The sequence below is a fragment of the Blennius ocellaris genome (genome assembly GCF_963422515.1).
Source record: "Blennius ocellaris genome assembly, chromosome: 6".
Lineage (NCBI taxonomy): Eukaryota > Metazoa > Chordata > Actinopteri > Blenniiformes > Blenniidae > Blennius > Blennius ocellaris.
This window is the reverse complement of record NC_137655.1, coordinates 463,727-478,167: the sequence shown is the minus strand read 5'-3', so window position 1 is coordinate 478,167 and position 14,441 is coordinate 463,727. Positions and strand designations below refer to the sequence as shown.

Below are 14,441 nucleotides of genomic sequence, written 5' to 3'. Positions count from 1 at the left end.
TTGATCCTACTTGCTCCTCTTTCCAACCAGACGTTCCAGATGCTCCAGAGGACGTTCACGTTGGTGTGGTCAACAAGTTTGGTGCCACCGTCCACTGGGAGCCACCCAAGTTTGATGGCGGCTCAGAGATCACCGCCTACGTGATCGAGCTCCGCGACAGAACGTCAGTGAAGTGGGAGGCGGCCCTGGTGTGTGGCGCTGAGGACCGCTCGGCTGCGCTCAATGATGTGGTTGAGAACAAAGAGTACATCTTCAGGGTCCGCGCCGAAAACAAGGCCGGCATCGGCAGGCCCAGCGCCGCCACCAAACCCGTGAAGATCATGGACCCCATTGGTGAGTGGAGACCCGCGAAGGCTAGCGAAACTCCAACAGGACACTGTCACGCTGACGCTCTCCTTGTCTGGTGTCTGCAGAGCGGCCAAGTCCACCACTCAACCTCAACTTCAGTGACCAGATCAAGAGTGCCGTCACCCTCACCTGGGAGACGCCTCTGAGCAATGGCGGCAGCATGATCACCGGCTACATCATTGAAAAGTGTGATGATGGTTCCGACAAGTGGCTACGCTGCAATGCCCGGCTGTGTCCGGACCTGTCCTACCGGGTACGGGTCCACATGGGAAACACGTCCGACTGCTCCAGACCACAGCCTGAGTGGATGGAGGCTCGGTGCTCCATCCAACCGGACCACAGTCTGTGTGGGTGGAGGCTCGGCGCTCCATCCAACCGGACCACAGTCTGTGTGGGTGGAGGCTCGGCACTCCGTCCGACCGGACCACAGTCTGTGTGGGTGGAGGCTCGGCACTCCGTCCGACCGGACCACAGTCTGTGTGGGTGGAGGCTCGGCGCTCCATCCGACCGGACCGCAGTCTGTGTGGGTGGAGGCTCGGTGCTCCATCCGACCAGACCGCAGTCTGTGTGGGTGGAGGCTCGGCACTCCGTCCGACCGGACCACAGTCTGTGTGGGTGGAGGCTCGGCACTCCATCCGACCAGACCGCAGTCTGTGTGGGTGGAGGCTCGGTGCTCCGTCCGACCAGACCGCAGTCTGTGTGGGTGGAGGCTCGGCACTCCGTCCGACCGGACCGCAGTCTGTGTGGGTGGAGGCTCGGCACTCCATCCGACCAGACCGCAGTCTGTGTGGGTGGAGGCTCGGCACTCCGTCCGACCGGACCACAGTCTGTGTGGGTGGAGGCTCGGCACTCCATCCGACCAGACCGCAGTCTGTGTGGGTGAAGGCTCGGTGCTCCATCCGACCAGACCGCAGTCTGTGTGGGTGGAGGCTCGGCACTCCGTCCAACCGGACCACAGTCTGTGTGGGTGGAGGCTCGGTGCTCCGTCCGACCGGACCGCAGTCTGTGTGGGTGGAGGCTCGGCACTCCGTCCGACCGGACCGCAGTCTGTGTGGGTGGAGGCTCGGCACTCCATCCGACCAGACCGCAGTCTGTGTGGGTGGAGGCTCGGCACTCCGTCCGACCGGACCACAGTCTGTGTGGGTGGAGGCTCGGCACTCCATCCGACCAGACCGCAGTCTGTGTGGGTGAAGGCTCGGTGCTCCATCCGACCAGACCGCAGTCTGTGTGGGTGGAGGCTCGGCACTCCGTCCAACCGGACCACAGTCTGTGTGGGTGGAGGCTCGGTGCTCCATCTGACCAGACCGCAGTCTGTGGGTGGAGACTCGGCACTCCGTCCAACCGGACCACAGTCTGTGTGGGTGGAGGCTCGGTGCTCCATCTGACCAGACCGCAGTCTGTGGGTGGAGACTCGGCACTCCGTCCAACCGGACCACAGTCTGTGTGGGTGGAGGCTCGGTGCTCCATCTGACCAGACCGCAGTCTGTGGGTGGAGACTCGGTGCTCCGTCCAACCGGACCACAGTCTGTGTGGGTGGAGGCTCGGTGCTCCATCTGACCAGACCGCAGTCTGTGGGTGGAGACTCGGTGCTCTATCCAATCAGACCAGATAAAACTCAGAAATGGAAGCAATACTGTGTCCAGCAGATCATTCTGGTTTACATTGGTCTGGAACACACAAAACCCAGGGCTAGGGTCAGGTTTAGAGTCAGGGTCAGGGTTACGATCTGGGTTTTGGGTCTGGGTCAAGATCAGGGTCAAAATTTTCTACCTGATGTGTTTATATAGTGTTATATATAGTATATATTTTAAGTGTCCATGGTCATCCGTACAGTAACAAACGTGTTTCCACACACAATGAAATTCTTATTATGCTGCTCACACTGAATGCCACAAAACTTTGAACTATAAAAAACAAATTCATGGGAGGCGACACAATCCTGGGTGAACAGGGTGGATAGGGTGGGGCTGAGGACACAACCCTGAGGATGTTCATGATAATGCTGGCTGAAGTCCTGAGTCCAATCCTGACAGACTGTGGCCAGGAGCCAGTCCCAGAGGGGGGGTGGAGGTGGGGTTCCTCCTCTCTGTGCTGGGGTGGAGGTCTCAAAGCGGGTGTAGAAGGTGTCGAGGTTGTCTGGCAGGCTATCTGAGGCGCCGATGGTGCTGGAGCTGGTCCTGTAGTCAGTGATGCGCTGCAAGCCTTGCCACCTCCGCCCCGAGTCAGCAGTAGAGTAGAAGTCATCCAGCTCCTCTGTACTGCTTCCTGGCAGCTGTGACAGCCGTCCTCAGTTCCTCACTCTCGTAGCCAGATGTAAAAGAAAAAGTAGTTTTTGTTGTGCTGTTGTTTTTAGCTGTCCAGACTGAAGCCTGGCCATAAATACTAACCCTGACCCTCAAGGTCAGGGTTTAGGGTTCAAGGCAAGGCAAGGCAAATGTATCTATAGAGCACTATTCAAACACAAGGCAATTCACAGTGCTTTACAGAGAAATGTATTAACATAAGTTTAATAAAGTAAATAAAATCTATTTTTATTCGAAAGCCTGTGCACTTCTGCTGACTGGAGGAACACTGAGTGAACTTCTTCCTGAGGACCTCAGAGGTCTGGAGGTTTGATATTCTACAAGTCAATCTGAGATTATTTAGGCCCCAGATTAACCCATTCAGAGCTTTAGAGACAAGGAGGAACATTCTGAAGTTAATCATTTGGCACACAGGCAGCCAGTGCAGAGTTTAGGGCTCATGGTTCAGGGGCATGGTTTAAGAGTCAGGTTCAGGGTTCAGGGTTAGGATTTAGGGGTCAAGGTTTATGGTATATGGGTCAGGGATAAGGATCAAGCTTTAGGGATCAATGTTCAGCGTCAGGATTCAGGGTTCTACTTGATGTTTGTGTTGTATTTAGTTGTCCAGACTGACGCCTGGTAGGAAATACCTTCGGGTTTAAGGTAAGGGTCAAGGTAAGGGTTTAGGGTCAGCGTTTAGGGGTCAGGGTTCAGGGTCAGGGTATAGGGTCAGGATTCAGGGTTCAGGGATATACCTGATGTTGTGTTGTTGTGTTTAGGTGTCTGGACTGAAGCCGGGTCAGAAGTACCTGTACAGAGTTTGTGCGGAGAATGCTGCCGGCATGTCCGACCCCACCGAGCAGCTTGGACCGCTGCTGGCCGATGACCCACATGGTGAGAATTCAGATTCACAACATTTTCCATCTGTTGAAACAAACAAAAGTGATTTAAAAAAATATGTCGACCACTCGGTGGCCTGAATTCCAACGCTAACATGTAAACCCTTGGTACATCCTCAGTGGGTCCGACCTTTGACCTGAGCAGTTTCAGGAATGGGCTGGAGGTCATCGTACCACAGCCGCTCACCATCCGAGTGCCGATCACCGGATACCCGACTCCCGTTGCCAAGTGGACTTTCGGCGACAAGCAGCTGAGCACGGAGGACGAGCGCGTGTCCATGATGACCAAGTCCACGTTCACGGAGCTGAGCGTGGCGCCGAGCGTCCGCCCCGATAAGGGAACGTATAGTCTGCAGCTGGAGAACGATGTGTCGTCCATCTCCGGAGAGATCGAAGTCAACGTCATCGGTGAGTGCGGCTGCTTGTTGAATGTGCAGGTATTTTGACGAATGAGGGTCTTTACGGCTATGTTTTGCCTTCTCAGCATGCCCCAGTGCACCCAAAGACTTCAAGGTGGCCGAGGTCACCCGACACCACGTTCACCTGATGTGGGAGGCGCCGGAGCACGATGGCGGCAGTCCAGTCACCCACTACCAGATCGAGAAGCGGGAGGTGTCCCGCAAGACCTGGGCCAAGGTTAGTCTGAAGGAGTCGACGTGATTCCACAAGCTCAAAACATTTAACGGCTGATGAATAAATGATTTTTGAAGTCTGACACTGTGAAGATTCATGCTGTTGATTTGTTGATGGTGTTTGATCTCCAGGTGGCCACGGGTGTCCTGGACCTGGAGCACACCATCACTGACGTCATCGAAGGGAAGGAGTACCTGTTTAGCGTCACCGCCTGCAACAAGTGTGGCCCCGGCGAGCCGGCATACATCGACGAGCCCGTCAATGTGTCATCTCCAGCCAGTGAGTGTCTGAATCTTCTCAAGAAGCAGAGAGACGCTTTTGGGTTAGAATCTCACCTTCATTCGTTTCATCCGCAGCCGTTCCCGATCCTCCAGAGAACCTGAAGTGGCGTGACAAGAGTGCAAAGAGCATATTCCTGTCCTGGGAGCCCCCGAAGTACGACGGTGGTGCTCCGCTCAAAGGCTATGTGGTGGACAAGTGTCAGCGCGGTACGGACAAGTGGGAACCCTGCGGTGACCCGATTCCTGAGCTGAAGTAAGACTTCATCCTGGTGTGCAGACCCGAACTCTGTCTGTCTGTCAATTTGCTATTCGGGAGTTTGATGTGCTTGGTGCTCGCAGGTATCAGGTAACGGGGCTAATCGAGGGCCAGTGGTACGCCTATAGAGTCCGAGCCTTCAACAAGCTGGGGGCCGGCCGACCCTGCCGGGCCACAGACGAGATCCAGGCCGTGGATGCTCGAGGTATGACACTCTTTGCTGTGGCCGTACAGACAGATCGTCTTTACAAGGGCCGAAGTGTCAATGTGTTGGTTGCTGTGGGAGAATACGCCTCTCCAGGTTGTTTGAGAAAACCTGGGCTTAGTCACCAACTTTAACTGCAGTTCTTGCTCCGCCCACTAGGAGTGAGACTATGAGAGAAGGGGTCATAACATACTACTAGCAGCTATAGCTAGTTAGTATACAGCTAGCCAAGTAGTAGCAGTAGGATCCTAGCTAACGGTAGGGGCTGTTGTGACACCACTGAAGTGATGAAGTTGTGTAAAAGAATGTTCTGCGTCTCTAAATGTTAACAGAGCCTCCAGAGATCCAACTGGATGTGAAGCTGCTGGCTGGTCTGACCGCCAGAGCCGGCACTAAGATTGAGCTCCCAGCGGACGTGAAGGGAAAACCAGACCCCCGCATCAAGTGGACCAAGGCCGACCTGGTCCTGCGGCCTGACGACCGCATCGCCATCGACACCCAGCCAGGACACTCCAAGTTGTCCTTCAGCAACACCACCAGAGGCGACACTGCCACTTACATCATTGAGGCAGTCAACGTCTGCGGCCGCGCCACAGCCACTATCGACGTCAACATCCTTGGTACGCAAACAGGAACTGACTCAAAGCAGATAAAACAGACAGAGGTCCAGGCTAGAAGAGTTCTGGGGCTGCTGTCTCAAGACCTCCACCAATCAAAGTGTAGCTACGTCTTGTCTCGAGAGCTCCACCAGAGTGTAGCTACGTCTTTTTGTCTAACGCGCTCCACCCATCAAAGGGTAATTTTATGCTAACTTAACTAAAACGTAGCATCTTGCTTTGCTTATTTTGATCTAACGTAAATAAAGCTAAAGTTTAAAATGACCACTTCAATAAAAGTTAACATAAATAAGCTAAAACCAAGCTTAGCCTGACTTAACTACACTCAATCTCAAATGTTTCTGAATTTAACATAACTAAAATATAAGGAAACGTAACTTAACCAAGACTTTTTTCAGCTTAACTGAGATCTTAAACTTAATTTAGCTTAACGAAACTGAACTGAAGCTAAAGTCACATTGAATTCTCAATCTCAATCACATTGGGTGAAACAATGACTTTAGCTAACCGGTGACGTTCTGGTATTCAGATAAACCCGGACCCCCGGCGGCCCTCGACATCTCAGAGATCACTAACGAGTCCTGCGTCCTGGCCTGGAACCCGCCGCGGGACGACGGCGGCTCGCCCGTCACCAACTACATTGTGGAGAGTCGCCAGATGGACCATGAGGACTGGGTCAAGCTGTCGGCCACGGTGAAGCAGACCACCTTCAAGGCCTGCAAGCTGACCGCCATGAAGGACTACATCTTCAGGGTCAGTGCTGAGAACCAGTATGGCATCGGGGCACCCGCAGAGCATGCGCCCATCATCGCTAAATACTCCTTCGGTGAGTGATACTCCGCCGGTCCCCCAGTTCCTCCGCCGGTCGCTTAGACCATCCAGAGGTGAAACGGTCCTGTTTTGATCCCTGCTGCTCTCTACCCTGCCCAGATCCTCCAGGTCCACCATCCAGAGTCACTCCCTCCGACATCGCCAAGGACGCAGTGACCTTGACCTGGTTTGAGCCTGACGAGGACGGTGGCAGCCCCATCACTGGATACTGGGTAGAGAAGTTTGACCCCGAGACTGACAAGTGGGTCCGCTGCAACAAGCTGCCCATCAAGGACACCACATTCAGGTAGACCAGGTCCAGGTGGACCACATTCAGGTAGACCAGGTCCAGATAGTGACCAGGTTCAGGTAGACCAGGTCCAGCTGGAGGAGCTGTTTGGGAGTGGGACCTGGTGCTGACCTGAGTCTGTCTGCAGGGTGAAGGGACTCCCCACCAAAAAGAAGTACCAGTTTCGTGTGCTCGCCGAGAATCTGGCAGGACCCGGGAAACCCAGCACAGAGACGGACCCCATTCTCATCAAGGACCCTATCGGTTAGTCCCCTCCCACTGTTTAACACCAATTCTGCCCCCCAGACTCTCCAGACCCTCTAGACTTTCCAGACCCCTCAGATCCTCTCAATTCTTCAGACCCTCTAGACTCTCCAGACCCTTCAGACTGTCCAGACTCCTCAGATCCTCTTGACTCTCCAGACCCTCCAGACCGTTCAGACCCAACAAACTGTCTACATGTCCAGACTCAGAAGTTGAAAAATGACCTGGTCTCTCTTCCAGACCCCCCTTGGGCTCCGGGTAAACCGGTGGTCCGGGATGTTGCCAAGACGTCCATGACTCTGGCCTGGACTCGTCCGGAACACGACGGTGGTGCAAAGATCGAAGGCTACATAATTGAGTTCCAGAAGACCGGCAGCGAGGAGTGGATTCAGATTGCGGAAGGGGTACCTCAGACGGAGCACCAGCTGAAGGGCCTGATGGAAAAGCAAGAGTACTCCTTCAGGGTCCGGGCTGTCAACAAGGCAGGCGAGAGCGAGCCCAGCGAGCCCAGCGACCCGGTGGTCTGCAAGGAGCGCCTCTGTGAGTCCGGTTCTGAGTCCTCATGGAGGAAACCACGTCACCAAACCCTCTGTTCACCAACCGCCTGCGTTCGTCTCCACAGATCCTCCATCGGCTCCTCAGTGGCTGGAGGTTGCCAACATCACCAAGACCAGCGCCGATCTGAAGTGGCAGGCACCGAGCAGCGACGGCGGCTCGCCCATCACCAACTACGTGGTGGAGAAGAGGGATGTGCGGCGGAAGGCCTGGCAGGCCGTGGACACCACTGTAAAGGAGCTGAAGTACACCGTGACACCGCTCAACGAAGGCTCGCTCTACGTGTTCCGTGTGGCTGCAGAGAACGCCATTGGGACCGGCGAGTTCTGCGAGCTGGAGGACGCTGTGCTCGCCAAAGACACGTTCAGTAAGTCTCTATGTGGACCAGACCTCGGCACAGCAAAGGGAGGTTCACTTGTTAAGAGTTACCCTCACGCTGCTGCACTCACTCCCGACGTCTGACGTTCTATCGACTCGCAGCAAAACTACACACTTCACTGCGTCCATCTCTTTGGGCCTCGCAAGGACGAGGAATTGGTGGTGGCAGCACATTGTGTCACACTGAAAAGACTCCGTGTGAAACGTGAGCTTTACCTTTCAATAAACAATTTGAGGCAGAAGGGAATTCCTCCAACATTTGTTGTAATCCAGGGACTCAAGGTACTCGAGATAATTGAGGGAGTCAAGATAATTGAGGTACTGGAGGTACTAGAAGTAATTGAGGTACTGGTGGTACTCAAAGTTTTCAAGGTACTCAAGGGAATTGAGGTACTGGAGGTACACTGCCTTTATTCTCAAACTGGCACCTACTGCCCCCATGTGAATGAAATCTAATTGTTGAACTAGTGGAGTTCCAGCTCCTGACGTTAGATTTGAATGGAGAACAGTGCCACCATCTGGAGCTATGTTTACCTTTATTCTGCATAGTTTGCTGACATTCAGCTTCTTGTTTGTTCTGCAGCCACTCCCGGTCCTCCGTACGCTCTGACAGTGTTGGAGGTCTCCAAGAGGCATGTGGAGCTGAAGTGGGAACCTCCCAAGAGTGATGGTGGAAGACCAATAACCAAGTAGGTTCACTCACTGTGGGATTGGTGCATAGAAACCTCTTCCTGTGCTCCAGAACCCAACTTCCTTCTTTTCAGGTACGTGATTGAAAAGAAAGAGAAGGTCGGAACACGATGGTTGAAGTGCTGCAAGACTCCCGACAGGAAAAGTCAGTTTAAAGTAACGGAGGTGGACGAAGGATCTGAGGTCCAGTTCCAAGTCAGAGCGGAGAACGAGGCTGGGGTGGGAGATCCCAGTGAGCCCACTGTGATTCTCACCATTGAGGATCCCACCAGTAAGATCGTGTTCCGTTTTCCTTGGACTGATAGAGCGTTTGTCTCAAAGTGTTTCCAGCAGAGTGACTGTCCCATTTCTGCAGGTCCTCCTTCTCCTCCTCTGGAGGTGACCGTCCCAGATGCCAGCCGAGAACACATCAACGTCACCTGGAAGCCTCCAGCCAAGGACGGTGGCAGCCCTGTGACCGGCTACCACGTGGAGGTGGCAGAGGCTCGTCCGGAGCTGAAGTGGCTCAGAGTCAATAACAGACCTGTGAAGGAGCTGAAGTTCAGGATCGATGACGGAATCAAACCGGAGAAGAAGTACGTTATCCGCATCCGTGCCATCAACACAATCGGCGTCGGCGATCCTTCCGAGATCTCGGATAAGGTCGCCACTAAGGACCCTGACTGTAAGCATACCGACACTGCTGGTCAACTGACCTTGTTGTAGAAGCTACTCTCTTCTGATGATGGCTGTGCAGCATTTTGATTCTCTACTGGTCTTCAGGTGCCCCCACCATCGATCTAGAGGCTCAGGATGTGGTGGTGGTGGAAGGCGAGAAGCTGCACCTTAACATCCCATACCGGGCAATCCCGACACCCAAGATGCTTTGGCAGAAGGATACGGTGGAGTGCAAGGCCGACGACCGGCTCTCCATGACAGTGGAGATGAACAACGCTCATCTGGAGCTGCTGAAGACCACAAGAGCCGATGCCGGTTCCTACGCCATCACTCTCGAGAACACTCTAGGAACCGCCACAGGCACCATGAACGTCAAAGTGATTGGTAGGACCAGACATAGTGCAGTGAAGGTCACACCAGTCAACACCAGTCAACGCCAGTCATCTCCAACATTCTTTCTGTCCTTGCTGACTCTCCAGGCCTCCCCAGTCAGTGTACAGACATCTCCTCCAGCGACGCCACCAAGAACTCCTGCGTAATCAGCTGGGTGGCACCGGAGGACGACGGTGGCACTCCAATCCTCAGCTACACACTGGAGCGCCGCGAGGCATCCAAGAAGACCTACATGCCTGTCACATCAGGAGAGAACATCCTGACCTGCAGCGTGAAAGACCTTTATGTCAACTGCGAGTACTACTTCAGGGTGAAGGCTGTCAACAAGGTCGGAGCCGGAGAGTATCTGGAGCTCCGCAACCCGGTCATCATTGAAGAGGTCAAACGTAAGTTCCGAATACAAGACAAGGTTTGTTTTCTGGGAAATAGTGGACAGAGGTGGTAATCTTATTTTGAGGGTCTCAGAAGAAGCGAATCTCCACTCTTCTTCTCGGTCGTCGTTTATTAGAACCAGTTTGGCACCATTGAAAAACTCATGTGAAGAGCAAGTAGTGGTAAAGCCAGTGGTGGTGTTCATGTCTCCTGTCTTTCTGGCAGAGAAACCCGATCCCCCCATTGCAGTGGAAGCTCGTGATCCAACATCTAAGTCCATCACGGTGACCTGGAAGGCACCAGACTATGATGGCGGCTGTCCAATCCAGGGCTACATCGTGGAGAAGATCGAGAAGGATGGCGACCGCTACGAGCGTGTCACACCAAGTCTGGTGCCTGGCTTATCCTTCGTGGTGACGGGCCTGAAGGAGGACATGGAGTATCAGTTCAGAGTCCGGGCGGAGAACGCTGCTGGCGTCAGTGAGCCATCACGCAGCACACAGCCCGCCAAGGCGGCAGACCCGATTGGTACGACGAGGCGCCATTCACTGAAATCTGCTCCTCATGCCACAAAATATCAGACTGAAAATGCTTCAATTTTCAGACAAACCGAAGGTGACGCTGCACGCTCGGGTGCAGTCCGGCGTGTGCATCAAGAAGGGTGAGGAGATCCGCATTGACGCTTACGTCTCTGGCTCACCATATCCCAAGATCACCTGGCTGAGGAATGACGAGGATGTCACTAAGGAACCCACCAAGACCGTCGTCCCGGTCGTCAGGAGGAAGACCAGGGCCAAGGTTTGATCTGGTGGATTAGGGGAGGACTGTTTTTGGTGTGTTGGTGGACTGTTGGACAACTGATTCTGATGTTGCAGGTTCCCGAGGCCGAGCCGGAGTTTGTGACTCCCTTGCGTGAGCGTCTGGGTCTGGATCAGACCACCAGGGGGCAGTCGGCGCTGATGATCCGTGAGGGGGTGCGACCCGACCACGGCATCTTCACAATTCGGGTGGAGAACATTCATGGCGTGGCATCCGCCTGCTGCAATGTCAACGTGATGGGTGAGAGAGCGGCGGAGCCCATTTGGCAACATCATCACTTCCATTTTCAGTGTCTGTGATTGTAACCAGGACTCTGCCGTCCTCAGATAAACCCGGACCCCCCCTCAACTTCTCCTTTGAGGACATCAGGAACACGTCAGTGGTGTGTAACTGGGAGCCGCCCGAGGATGATGGTGGCAGCGAGATCCTCAACTACATCCTGGAGAAGAAGGACAACCGGAACCAGGAGGTGGGCTGGATCACCATCACCTCCACCCTGAAGGGCACCAGCTTCCCCGTCACCAAGCTCATCGAGGGCAAAGAGTATATCTTCAGAGTCAGCGCTGAGAACAAGCATGGCTGCGGGCTGCCGTGCATCTCCGAGCCGCTCGTTGCCAAGAACCAGTTCAGTGAGTTCCATCACCTCCGAAAAACTCTTTCAAAATATATATGTGACTAAAGTCCTCCGAGACCCTTTGGTTTCAATGGTGATGGCTCAAGACAAGATTTTTGTTTGTTTGTCTGTCGTTCATTTTCCTTCAAAGCCAGTTTGTACTTGAAGGAAACTTTGTCTCCAGAATAGTTAAATGAATCAATTCTGTCAGGTTTCTTTTTGTTTCTCCTTGAGCAGTTTGTGAAACAGTCTCGGTGTCTCTCGCCCCCCTAGATCCCCCCGATGCCCCCAACACTCCCAGGGTCCACGAGGTGACGGCGAGCTCCGCCCACATCTCATGGCACGAGCCCAAGGACAACGGCAGCCCGATCCTGGGCTACTGGATTGAGAGGAAGGAGGTGAACAGCAAACACTGGACACGGGTGAACCGGGCGCTGCTGAACTCGCTGGAAGTCAAGGTCTCGGGTCTGATGGAGGGTCTGACCTACATCTTCAGGGTCTGTGCTGAAAACTTGGCCGGTCCCGGACCCTTCAGCGAGCCCACCGACCGCACCGTCGCCATGGACGCTATCCGTGAGTCATTTTATATCAAAACGTTTGCTTCAGCTGCACAGACAGGACAACATACTTGACAACATACCTCCCTCTTCCCCACAGTGCCCCCCGGCCCCCCTACACCCTGGATCGTGGACACAGGGAAGGACTCCATCATCGTGGCCTGGAAACCGCCACTGTACAACGGAGGAGGAGACATCCTGGGATATCATGTGGAAAAGGTACACACACACACACACACACACACACACACACACACACACACACACACACACACACACGCGCGCACACACACGCGCACACACACACACACCTACCTACCTGTCTGACCTGGTTGTGTAGGTTCCGGCAGGGGAGAAGGACTGGACCCGCAGCACCGAGTTCCGGTGCAAGGATCTGACCTTCACAGTAACTGGACTCACTGAGGGCGCCGACTACTACGTCAGGGTCATCGCAGTCAACGAAGCCGGGCCCGGCGCCCCCGGAGTCACCGAGCCCGTCACTGTCAAAGAGCCACAAGGTGCTGGAGAACGGTGACCCAAACTGTTGACCTTTTGACCTGTTGCCAACACGGTGACCTGTTGACCTCTTACCAGCATGTTGACCTGTTGCCAGCATGGTGACCTATTGACCTGTTACCAGCATGGTGACCTGTTGACCTGTTACCAGCATGGTGACCTGTTGACCTGTTACCAGCACGGTGACCTATTGCTACTACAGTGACCTGTTGCCAGCACGGTGACCTATTGCTACTACAGTGACCTGTTGCCAGCACGGTGACCTGTTGACCTGTTACCAGCATGGTGACCTGTTGACCTGTTGCCAGCACGGTGACCTATTGCTACTACAGTGATCTGTTGCCAGCACAGTGACCTGCTGCCAGCACGGTGACCTGTTGACCTGTTACCAGCACGGTGACCTGTTGACCTGTTACCAGCACGGTGACCTGTTGCCAGCATGGTGACCTGTTGCCAGTACGATGACCTGTTGCTAGCACAGTGACCTATTGACCTGTTGCCAGCACGGTGACCTGTTGCCAGCACGGTGACTTGACCCTGACCTCTCTCCTCTCAGAGCTTCCTGCTGTTGACTTTGATGACTCAGTGAAGAATGGCGTGATCATCAGAGCTGGCGAGCCGCTGAAGCTGCCGGCCGTGGTGACCGGACGTCCACAGCCCGACGTGACATGGCACAAAGACGAAGCGGTGCCGGATGGTGAACGGACCACCATGGAGACCATTGGCAAGAACAGCACGCTCTTCATCAGGAAGACTCTGAGGGCTGACCACGGGAAGTACCGGATCACCGGGACCAACAGCAGCGGAGCCACGAGTGCCGAGACACGAGTGGACATCATGGGTAACACTCTGTTATACACACTGTAACGCTCTGTTACAGTGTACACACACACTCTGGCTAGTGGAGGCTGGTGCAGTACTGTGTGGCACCTGCAGGTGATGCAGTGAGTGTCAACCAACTCCACCTCACTCCGTGTCCCTGTACCATCCTGCAGACGTCCCTGGACCAGTGGTGGACTTAAAGGCAGTCTCGGTGACCAGGAAGAACATCGTGCTGACCTGGTCTGACCCGCTGGACAACGGTGGCAGTGACATCATCGGCTACGAGGTCCTGAGGAAGGACGCCAAGATGAAACTGTTCCGACAGCCCATCGAGACGGCGTCCTGCAAGTGTGATGTCCAGGGCCTGCTCGCCATGGAGGAGTATGACTTCAGGGTGGTGGCCCGCAACAAGTACGGTGACGGAGCACCGGCAGACCTGGGACCCATCATGGCCCAGGACCCCAAAGGTAATCTGACCCAAACTCTGGCTGCCTCAGCCACATCTCATCACGAACCGGCTAAACTTCTCCTCTACCCACCAGGAACTCCGTCCGCCCCCGAGAAGCTACACTACACCAACCGCACCAAGACCACCATCAGCTTGGCCTGGCAGCCGCCGCGTAGTGATGGCGGAAGCCCTGTGGTGGGATACTACGTGGAGAAGATGAGGTCCGATGGCTCCGAGTTCGAAGTGGCCAACAGGAAGATCTTCCCCAAATGCTGCGGCACGGTGGAGAACCTGACGGAGGGTCAGGAGTACCAGTTCAGGGTCCTTGCTATGAATGAGGTTGGAAACGGAGACCCATCCAGACCCATCACCGCCAAGATCCAAGACGACGAGAGTACGTGGACCTGGACTAGTGACCTGGACTGTTACCATGTGACCTGGACTAGTCACTTGGACAGCATGGGCAGGAAGTAAGCATGTTTCTTTTCTTCCATCACAGTCGCTCCGGTCATCAGCATCCTGAAGTTCTTCAAGAGCAACACCATCATGGTGAAGAAGGGAGCGTCTATTGACATCCCGGCCGAGGTGCGAGGTCTGCCCCTGCCGGCGCTGTGCTGGATGAAGGACGATGTGGTCCTCGAAGCCCCTGACGCCGAGAAGATGACAATGGAGTCCGAGGAGGTGAGGACGATTCTTTCTTATGTTTTTCAATCCACGAGGTATTGTTGAGAGTCAAA

At 54.6% G+C, this 14,441-nt stretch overlaps 1 protein-coding gene across 9 annotated transcripts in view; it reads left to right on the top strand.

The window, feature by feature from the left end:
* The window catches only part of ttn.1 (titin, tandem duplicate 1), a 182,652-nt gene that overhangs the window by 95,907 nt on the left and 72,304 nt on the right, over positions 1-14,441 (top strand). For all 9 annotated transcript variants that reach the window (XM_080497609.1, XM_080497608.1, XM_080497611.1 and 6 more), the window contains 30 exons: positions 31-333; positions 414-601; positions 3,410-3,524; positions 3,650-3,937; positions 4,014-4,165; positions 4,294-4,441; positions 4,519-4,696; positions 4,783-4,904; positions 5,237-5,524; positions 6,051-6,347; positions 6,452-6,638; positions 6,769-6,884; positions 7,125-7,424; positions 7,507-7,806; positions 8,401-8,506; positions 8,582-8,778; positions 8,863-9,171; positions 9,270-9,548; positions 9,644-9,943; positions 10,155-10,457; positions 10,534-10,727; positions 10,805-10,988; positions 11,075-11,377; positions 11,635-11,934; positions 12,019-12,137; positions 12,259-12,436; positions 12,991-13,275; positions 13,430-13,723; positions 13,799-14,098; positions 14,204-14,385. In XM_080497609.1, coding sequence (XP_080353735.1) covers positions 31-333; positions 414-601; positions 3,410-3,524; positions 3,650-3,937; positions 4,014-4,165; positions 4,294-4,441; positions 4,519-4,696; positions 4,783-4,904; positions 5,237-5,524; positions 6,051-6,347; positions 6,452-6,638; positions 6,769-6,884; positions 7,125-7,424; positions 7,507-7,806; positions 8,401-8,506; positions 8,582-8,778; positions 8,863-9,171; positions 9,270-9,548; positions 9,644-9,943; positions 10,155-10,457; positions 10,534-10,727; positions 10,805-10,988; positions 11,075-11,377; positions 11,635-11,934; positions 12,019-12,137; positions 12,259-12,436; positions 12,991-13,275; positions 13,430-13,723; positions 13,799-14,098; positions 14,204-14,385 — 6,815 coding nt within the window. The remainder of the gene's footprint in view (positions 1-30; positions 334-413; positions 602-3,409; positions 3,525-3,649; positions 3,938-4,013; positions 4,166-4,293; positions 4,442-4,518; positions 4,697-4,782; positions 4,905-5,236; positions 5,525-6,050; positions 6,348-6,451; positions 6,639-6,768; positions 6,885-7,124; positions 7,425-7,506; positions 7,807-8,400; positions 8,507-8,581; positions 8,779-8,862; positions 9,172-9,269; positions 9,549-9,643; positions 9,944-10,154; positions 10,458-10,533; positions 10,728-10,804; positions 10,989-11,074; positions 11,378-11,634; positions 11,935-12,018; positions 12,138-12,258; positions 12,437-12,990; positions 13,276-13,429; positions 13,724-13,798; positions 14,099-14,203; positions 14,386-14,441) is intronic.